General features: G+C 57.2%; 2 protein-coding genes across 2 annotated transcripts in view; both read right to left on the reverse strand.

Annotated features, from left to right (window-relative positions):
* Positions 1-9,176, reverse strand: part of SRA1 (steroid receptor RNA activator 1) — a 23,298-nt gene that overhangs the window by 2,126 nt on the left and 11,996 nt on the right. The gene's annotated exons all lie outside the window — the stretch shown is intronic.
* On the reverse strand, positions 25-5,326 carry APBB3 (amyloid beta precursor protein binding family B member 3). Its single transcript, XM_035339013.1, has 13 exons — positions 5,241-5,326; positions 3,993-4,183; positions 3,549-3,625; positions 3,227-3,284; positions 2,849-2,995; positions 2,290-2,417; positions 2,168-2,173; positions 1,975-2,089; positions 1,637-1,724; positions 1,295-1,378; positions 980-1,095; positions 591-770; positions 25-302 (listed from the first exon to the last, which is right to left on the reverse strand). Exons 1-13 carry the CDS (start codon positions 5,287-5,289, stop codon positions 69-71), a joined length of 1,473 nt encoding a protein of 490 aa, XP_035194904.1. The 5' UTR covers positions 5,290-5,326; the 3' UTR covers positions 25-68.

Here is a 9,176-nt window from a genome sequence, read left to right on the forward strand (position 1 = left end):
GGGGGGCCGGCGGCGGGGCCCTCGCCGGCGGCCGCGCTCCGGCCGAGCCGAGCCCCGGGCTCGCCCCGCTAGGGCAGGTGCAGCAGGGAGTGCTTCTGGCGGAAGGCCTCCAGGAAGGAGAAGACGCCGCGCTTGCGAGGCCCGGGCCCCGCAGCCCCGCCGCTGCCCCCGCTCGCCTTCGGTACCTCCCCGGCGAACAGCCCGCCCGGAGCGTCCCCCGCCGCCGCCCGCCGCCCCTCCGCGGGTGTGCGCTTCGGCCTCGCCCCCGGCGCGGCGGCCACCAAGCACTTCTGGTACTGCACCTGCGGGGACACGAGGGACGCGGCGTGACGGCCGCGCGGCAGCAGGGTCGGACACGCAGCTCCGTGGGGTGACGCCTGGCACGGCGCGTCTGCACCCTCCTGACCCCGCCGCCCTGCCAGGGGTGGGCATTGCGCCCAGGCGTCCAGCCTCATCCCCCCACCCTCCTGCAAGGGAGTGGCTGGCCCGAACCCCCTGCCAGGAACCCAGGTGTCCGGGCTCAGGCCTTGACGGGGTGAACGTGTGGTGTGGTCGGGGAAGCAGCGTGGGGCCCCCTGGGTCCCGCTCACCATGCAAGCTGCCTGCACGGCCTCCGAGATGGTGCCAGCATCGGGCTCACACCAGAAGGCTGTGCACTGAAAGTGCTGTCCCGTGTCCACGATGAGCGCAAAGGTGTGTGCATCCCTGCCCACCCCGAGGAAGGTCACATAGCGCACCTGGCACTCCCAGATGTGGGTCCTCTCTTCCTCCTGCCGGGATAGGACAGGCTGATCCATCACACACCAACCCCACAGGCAGCCCTGCAGTCCTCGGCACCCACAGCCAGATCTCCTCCCCTTCGAGGCTCGGCTGCTGTGGGCCAGGCCCTCCCCAGTGGGTTGCTTCTTCCTACCCTGGGTGCCCGCTTCATTCAGCTGCATCACCCCAGGGCCCCCTCCCCTTCCCTCCCTGGTCCCACCTGTGCAGGGTGCACCCGCATGGCTGTGTCGGACACGCTGATGAGGGAGGGCGTCCAGCACTCCCGCCCAGGGCCTCTCGTCAGCTTCTCGATGGCCTCATTCAGTACGTCCATCCCTGGCAGGACAGAAGCCTGGCTGTCGGTCCCTGCCCCAGCAAGGTGGCTGCTGGAGCTGGCAGCGGGGTGCTGGGTGCCCCACAGGTGGTGGTCCCCTAGACTGGGGCATGGTTGGCCACCCGTGGGACTTGCTCGGTCTCCCCACAAGTGGGCATTTCTCAGGCATCCCTCAGCTGCTGCAGGGCCAGCAGCACTTACCCATGGCCCTGGGAACAGGCAGGCTGCCGATGTACAGTGCTTCATACTTCTGGATCGACTGTCTCACGGCATCCAGGATATCCACTGCCAAGAAGGGAGAGCTGATATGGGATCCCTGCCCCCCCACCAACTCCCAGGGTCCCAAAGGCCCACAGGGACGCATCAAGACAGGCCACGACGTTCTGTCTGCCAGGCATCCCACGGCCCTGCTGGTCTTTGTGCTGGGGGTAGCAGCCCAGCAGCACCTGGGGACCTTGGGCACGGGGAGAGCAACACAGCCCCCGCAGTGCACTGGCAGTGGCATGGGAGCTGCTGCCAGGCCCTGTGCCCACGCACTGGTACCTTGCAGTGGCAGGTCATTAGTGGAGATGGGTTCCAGTGTGATGGCGTGTGGCAGCCTGCTGCTTGCTACTGCTCGCTCGGCCACAATCTGCAAGAGACAGAGTGCACGGGGTCCTGCAGGCTAAGGGGCAGCCTGATACGGACACCCAGACACCCTTTGGCAGTGGAGGATAAGCAGAGCTCTGCATGGGGAAACTGAGGCTCACGATGGCAGAGGCAGGGGTCTTGTGCCTCCCCTCACCCCCAAGACCCCAGGGCCACCCTAAAGCACACCCCTGTGAGCACCAGGGCCATGAGAGGGCTCAGGCCACCCATGCCTGCAGGCCCTATTATCCCACCTTGGAGCACATTTTGTGCAGGGCCTTGGCGATGCCCTTGGCAGGTACGTTGCAGTGGAAGACGTGACACTTGAGCACACAGGTATCCTTGTCACTGGCCACAAACGCAAAGTCCCTGCAAGGCCATGAGCAAATGAGCGAGGTCCCAGCAGAGGCAGCCTGCTTCGCTGCCCCTAGCCTTGCACCAAGTTACCTGTCCCTGCACGTCGCAGCAGGAGGGGAGAAAGGAGAGCGGACAGGTTACTGCCTGGGTTCCTTCACCCCAAACGGGCAGAACCACAGCATGCCCATGTGTTCTGCCCCTGCCTCCAGCACCTGCCATTGTTGCAGCCAACACCCCAGACACGGATGTTGAGGATGGGCTGGCAATGGATGAGGCTGTGGTCGAGGGGATCTACCAGGCTCATGGTGTCCTTCTTCAGGATCATCACCAGGTCCTGGCCCTGCAGAGAGTCGGGCACCCTCAGCTTGGCAGCAGGCCTGGGAATCCCCAGCACACACCCCAAGTGTAGGGACAGCCCCATCCATTCAGCCTACTTGCCCCCTCCTCCCCCCTGGCATGACCCCAGATGTGGGGACATCCCCACAGCCTGTCCCCCACAGGTCTCTCCAGTACCATTCCGATGCACGGGGACAGCCCACTCAGGCACCCCTTGTCACCGTCCCCGTGTGTACAGACAGTCCCGTCAATCCCACCTGCCCCACGCTCAGGCCAGCAGCATGGGCACTGTATGTGGTCAGAGCTGGCTCTGCCACTGGCACAGGGCCCCGGGCTCCCCACTCCCTTTATGTGAGGACAGCCAGCTCCAGCAGCACTGGTCCCTGCGCACGGAGGGGACAGGTACCGTGACTGAGCACCACCCCAGGCTCTCACCTCACCCCAGTTGTCTGCAGAGCCCTGGCCCTGGCACTTGCTGTTGGAGAGCTGCTGGATGCAGTTGTTGACAGCGATGCTGCTCTTGCCAGGTGCCAGGTCCTCCTCGGGGATCTCGACCCAGCCCAGTGAGCGTACAGCGAAGCACTGAGCAGAAAGACATCTGGGGCTTGAATGACAGGCCAGCACAGCCCGTCTCATGCCCCTCACTGTGCCGATACGGCCACCCCTGCCCTTGCTTCCACCTCTGTGCCTGCCAGCTGCTAACCGCACAGTCCTCTGCCAGCCCCAGCACACGATACCGCAGCGAACCCTCTGCGCGGGTTGGGCTGGGTGCAGGAATCTTCTGGCATGCCAGGAAGCCCCCTGATGCAGTACCTTTGAGCTGGGCTCCGTGCTGTGCTGGAAGTCATCTCTGTGCCAGGGCAGTGAGGTCCTGCAAACGGACAGGGTGGTGAGGGGAAGGCGCCCACTCAGTATTCCTGACTCTGGGCACCAATGTCCAGAGAAGTGCCCGAGACGACCGCCCTGGCACCAAGAGACCCCCACACCACCAGCTGGGTGCCATCCCACAAAGGTGCTCAGCTTGAGCCTGTTGGCTCCAGTCTGTGTGGCTGTTCTGGGGGAATACACCGGGGACCAGCACCCACTGGTGGTCGTGGGACAATGGTACCCCTAAGGACCACACAGGCAGCCCTACCTCCTGGAGAGCGAAGCCATGGGGCTGGGAATGGGCCTGTTTTTTGTTGGGTGCTTCACCACAGAGGCCTGGCAGTCCTGAGAAAGAAGATGAAAGGGGTGAGGGCAGCAAGAGGGATTGTCAGGAGAGTACGCCTGCAGAGGCACCAGGCAGGAGGCCTCCCTTCTAGGACAGCAGTCTCAGTTCACGGGCAGCCTGAGAAGAACCAGGATGGGGTCAACATGGGCCCTCCTGAAGTCCTTCAGGGGGCTTTACCCTGGTCAGGAAAGGGTTGAGCAGGACTTTGGGGTGACAGAGAGAGCCCTGCTCCAAGGGAGGCGGGACAAGGTCCGGGAGGCAGGGCAAGGTACCCAGAGGGTCCTTCAGCAACCCCCTTCCACCCCCCCCCACGGCAGGCTTCTGCCAGGCAGTGGGAACCAACACTCCCCTGCCCACATCCCCTACCATTTCCTGGAGTGTCTCCTCTCCATCAGCCTTCAGGCACCCTCCTGGGCTCGTGGTATGTGCAGGGTGCTGCCACTGCGTTGTGCCAGTGGGCACGTGCCAGTAGTACGTGCCCAGAGTGTCATGGATTTTCCTCCAGCCTGGGGGGAGGTCTGTGTCCATCTCCAGGCTCTGGTCACTCCAGAGGTTGTCTGTGCAGAGAGAGTGTGAAGCAAGGGGGAAAGCTCCCACAGCTGCTCCCAGCTGGAGGTTGCCTTGAGAAGTAAGCAGCTTTGGCCAGCAGGGAAAGGGTCATGCAGCTGCCTCCAGGGCACAATGTGCTGCCCCAGAACACAGCTGAGCACTCGGTTTGGGAGAGGAGTGCTGACCAGGAAGGTTTACAGCCATGCCAGAGAGGATGCAGTAGCAGCAGACCCCAAGACACCACAATCAGTGCAGGCAGTTGCCTCCCTGAATCTGTAAGCAAGCCGTGCCTGGGAAGTTACCATGCTGAGGTGCCCGGGCAGGGCACAAGACGGCCAGCCCTGAGATCCCCCTGCTAGCACTCCGTTCCCAGCTCTTTGCCAACACTCCGGGATGCCTGAGGCTGGCTTCCTCCCAGCTTTGCTGGGGAAAGGCAAAGACCCTCTTCCCTGCACCTCAAGCTCTGAAGAGATTAAGAAAACGAGCCTGTGGTACAGATGAATAACGAGATCTGCTCCTGGGCATACGGCTAAAAATACATAGAGGTCATCATGCCCCTTGTGGGTGCTTATCCCCGGGAGCTGTGCTACTGGGAGGGCCGGGCTGAGCATAACCACATCACCGACAGCCGTCCAGCCACCACCAGCGGGGCCGTGGTCACCGCTCTGACTCCACACCGGGGCCCAGCCCCAGCACAGCCGCTGCCTCCTGCCCCACGTCTGCTCTCGGGGTTCTGGCTGCAGACCCAGGGTCTGCCCCCCCACCTCTTTCTGCACCCCCCATCTCGCTGTGCCCTGCCGATGTCCTTCCTTAGGGCACCGGGGGGAGCAGCAGGAGGGAGACAATGGCGGAGAGCCTGGAAGGGCTGCAACCGGCAGCGCCTGCAGCAGCTTCAGGCCTGTCAGAGGGGCTACCGGGAGCCCTGTACCCCGTGTCTGAGCTGAGCCCCGCGGGGGGCGAGGACCGCCCGTGGCTCCCGACCCTCACCCAGGCGGCCCGGCCCCGGCTGCAGGCCCCGTCCCCGTCCCCTCCCCGCCGCCCCTGCCCGCCCCCGGCGCGGCTGACCGTCGCAGTTGACGAGGATGATGGCCAGCATGTAGTCCTTGCCCAGCATGGCCACGGCTGCCGGGCCCCGGCTGCGGCAGGGGGCGGAGAGGCTGGGCCGGGGGGCAGCGGAGCGGAGCGGAGCAGGGGCAGCGCCGGGGGCCCGCGGCTGACGGGGCCGGAGCGCAAGGAAGGGGCGCGGAGGTACCGGGGCGGGAGGCGGGAGGGCGGCGTTCGGGGGAAGGAGGAGACGTGCGGGAGTTTGGGCGTGGAAAGGGCGATGGATGCGGCTGGGGGGGGGATTGGGTGCGAGGGGGGGCGGTCGGGAACGTGGGGAGGGGTTGCGGTGCGGGAAGGTGGCGTTTGGGAAGGGGAGGTGGGGGCTGAGGGTGGGGCAGGGGTCCTGAGTCCGGGGGGCCGTGCTAGTGTGGAAGGTTCAGGGAAGGGGATGTTTGGTTGTGGAAAGGGTATTTAAGGGCAGGAAAGGAGGGTTTGAGTGTATTAGTGGGTTCAGATCAGCTCTGTTCCACTCCAGGTTAGTTCTTTTCCCTCCACATGCCATAAGGTTTTTTCCAGTCCCTTGCCTTTCACGCAGATCACCCCTTTTCCATTCCATCCACGCTTACTCTACATTAATTCTCTCTCATGCATGCTCAGATCCTCTCCATTTAGGGGGAAATCAGAGGATTTGCACATGTCCAAAGACACCTGCCCGTGGTCCAGTCTCTTCCAGACAGGAACGAGACACCTGGCTGTGGGTGCCAGTCATGTTCCTGCTCTCACAAAACGTGAAGAGCTCTGCATCTCCAGTTTGAGACATCTGTTTTCCATGTCTTGAGCGGACAGTCTCAGCTCAGTACTTGACTGGATACACTTGTTGTACATCTCAATTTCACAGAATCGCAGAACGTCTGGGGTTGGAAGGGACCTTAAAGATCATCTGACTCCAACTCCACCATGGGCAGGGGTGCCACCAACTGGATCACGTTGGCCAAGGCCCTGTCCAGCTTGGCCTTGAACACCTCCAGGGATGGGGCATCCACAACTTCTAGCCTGGATGTAGCATATATTCTTGAGAGCCTCCCATGCCAGCTCATCTGCCCTGCTTCTTTCCAAGCATGGCTCTCCACAGAGCTTGTATTTTTTGGAAGTACAAAATAATTTTTTCATGTATGTTTCCTTGCTTTCAGCTAGGCGTTGCATTTTTGCTCAGAGCTCAGCCCAATTCTGCTCATCTGCTGGCCTAAAAAAAGGCACCAGCTCCATAATCCAATTTGGTAGCAATCTACCATTATTTCTGTCTTTTTATCTTCTGTTGAAATCTGTTTTATTGGCTGCAAGCTATTTTTTTTCTATTTCTTTATGAGGAGCAACTGAAGGAACTGGGGTTGTTTAGTCTGGGAAAAAGGAGGCTGAGGGGAAACCTCATTGCTCTCTACAGGTACCTGAAAGGAGGTTGCAGTGAGGAGGTTGTCAGTCTCTTTTTTTACATTTTTTTCCCCAGGTGACGAATGATAGGATGCAAGGAAACAGTTTCCAGTACCACCATGGGAGTTTTGTCTTGGATATTAGGAAGAATTTCTTCACAGAGAAAACATTGGAATGGGCTGCCCAGGGAAGTGGTGGAGTCTCCATCCTTGGACCTATTTAAGATACATGTGGATGTGGCACTAAGAGACATGGTTTAGTGATGAGACTCAGTAGTTGGGCTGATGGACTTGATGAGCTTGAAGCTCTTTTCCAGCCTACATGATTCTGAATCTGTCCAGAGCTAGTGGGATCTCTGAGATCCCGTTTGAGCACTGTGTCCTTAGGACATATCTTGCCTTACCCTAGCCCTAGCTCAAACCATCCAAGCATGGCAGGAGTGAGAGAGGCCGATGGGTCCCCGTGGCCTGTGCTCAGATGTGTCTGAGAAAATGCAGGCAGAGAGAGCCCTGTAACCTACTCAGTGAAAATGGAGCACACTAAATAGGCTGAGAAGAACAGGCCCTGGTGCCATGGGTGATCCACCCCTGCATCATCCCTGGTGCAAAACCCACCAAGGTGACTCATTGAAAGGAACTGTCTCCTCGTAATGCATGAAGAGTAATTATGGCCTACAGCAACATAAGACATTATGGGGTGCAGAGGGAGAATTCAGAAATGGAACAGAGCAGAACCTAAGGACTGCACGAAACTTCGGATGTTTAGGAGAACAGACATAGGAAGGGGAGAAGGTGGGATCAGTGCAGATATGGGAGGAATGAACATGGCAAAACAGAAAAAAATAAAAAGAAAAAAGAAAAAAAAGAAAAAAAAAAGAAAAGGGGCCAGTGGCATGTAAACAAGGGGCAGGTAGGTATGCTTGACAGACAGAGCTTTTTGTTTCATCACTGTAGTCTGTCCTATACACTTCTTAAATCCTATTTGTTCTGTGTGACTGCGCTCTCTGTTCTGAGCCTTTGTTTTTGAGCAGCTAGTGAACCTCAGACTGCACTAGCTGCTGAGTAGACTAGGTGGTCTGGATACGCCCAGAGTCTGAAGGACCGGGCTGGTCCACCAAAAAAGTGGGTAAATTCTATGTGCTTCTATGTGAGGGAAGGGACATTGCTCCTAGTTGCTAAGGTAAGCACCAGGAAGCTCTTTTGGTAAAGGTAAGGTAAGCTCTCTTGACTGCTGCTCTAGAACTACACCCTAAGAAAGGAAAATACAACACATGAGAGTACGTAGCAGGGAGAGTACCTTGCACACTCACCCAAACCTGCTTTAAGCACAGTAAGTTCAGCTCTGCACCAGATATGGATTTGAGGGCAAGCTGTTGATGGGAGCAGCCATAAAGGTGACCTGGTTATAATGGAAAAAATACAATCAATTACCGCTGAGCATTTATATCCCCACAAGCTAGCACCTGACAGGCATCGAACATGACAGTTTGAGGCACTTCTCTGTCACATTCACGCATACCTTGCCAGGGTATCCTGTTGCTCCCCTTCTTGGTCATCCTTTTTCCAATCTGCCAATTGACCAAGGCCCTCTGAGATGTAAAATGACCAGAGTCAAAACTAATAGTTGACCTCTTCCTGCCATTATTTTTAAATCTTAGGTTTCCAAATAATTATCAATATTAAGATGAACTCTGCTACAAGAATTAAAACCCCCTGGGGGCACTCCAGTTCTGTATAGGCCAGTCCTTTCTCCCAGTCACAAGTCACATTCATCAGTTACTTGCGAAAATAAAATTTGGTTTACAATTATAAATTTTTATCCCACCCAGAGTCTACTATGAAACTTTCTTTTTAATTTTAACTTTCAACGACCCTTCTGTAGGAACAACTTCCCAGGTACTAGGGTCGACAGATGCTTTCACCTGTGTATAGTGAGTCCAGCCTTTTCCCACAGTTCTTATGGTTGTCTCGGTAGTGAGCAGTGCTTGGAATGGTTCTTCCCACTCAGGGTGGAGTTTTGATTCTCTCCAGGTACGTATCAGCATCCAATCGCTCGCATGGTATGTATGTACTGGGAATTCCAAAGGTGGGGTTTGAGCCAACAGTCCATGAACCCTGAGAGATGTCAAGGAAGAAGACAACCTGAGTATACAGTTTTTGAGGAAAATATCTTTGGTTTCAAGAGGAGGTATCTCACCGCTTCTATGGTAGTCCACACATCTCATGGCAATACTCCTATATCTTTCCTAGAAGCAGTTCGAATTCTGAGAAGAGCTAAAGGTAAGCATTTTGTCCAGGAAAGTTTCGTCTCTAAAACCAGTTTTGACAGGTGTTTCTTTAATGTCTGATTCATTCTTTCCACTTTCCCACATGAGGAAGGGTACCATGGAGTATGAAACTCCCATTTTATTCCCAAAGTTCTCATTAATCCTTGTCAAATATATGAAGTAAAATGACTTCCTTGATCTGAGTCTGTATTTTAAACAATCCCATATGTAGGGATAATTTGTTCCTGAATTGTCTTTATCAC

This window comes from Oxyura jamaicensis, chromosome 13 (genome assembly GCF_011077185.1).
Source record: "Oxyura jamaicensis isolate SHBP4307 breed ruddy duck chromosome 13, BPBGC_Ojam_1.0, whole genome shotgun sequence".
Lineage (NCBI taxonomy): Eukaryota > Metazoa > Chordata > Aves > Anseriformes > Anatidae > Oxyura > Oxyura jamaicensis.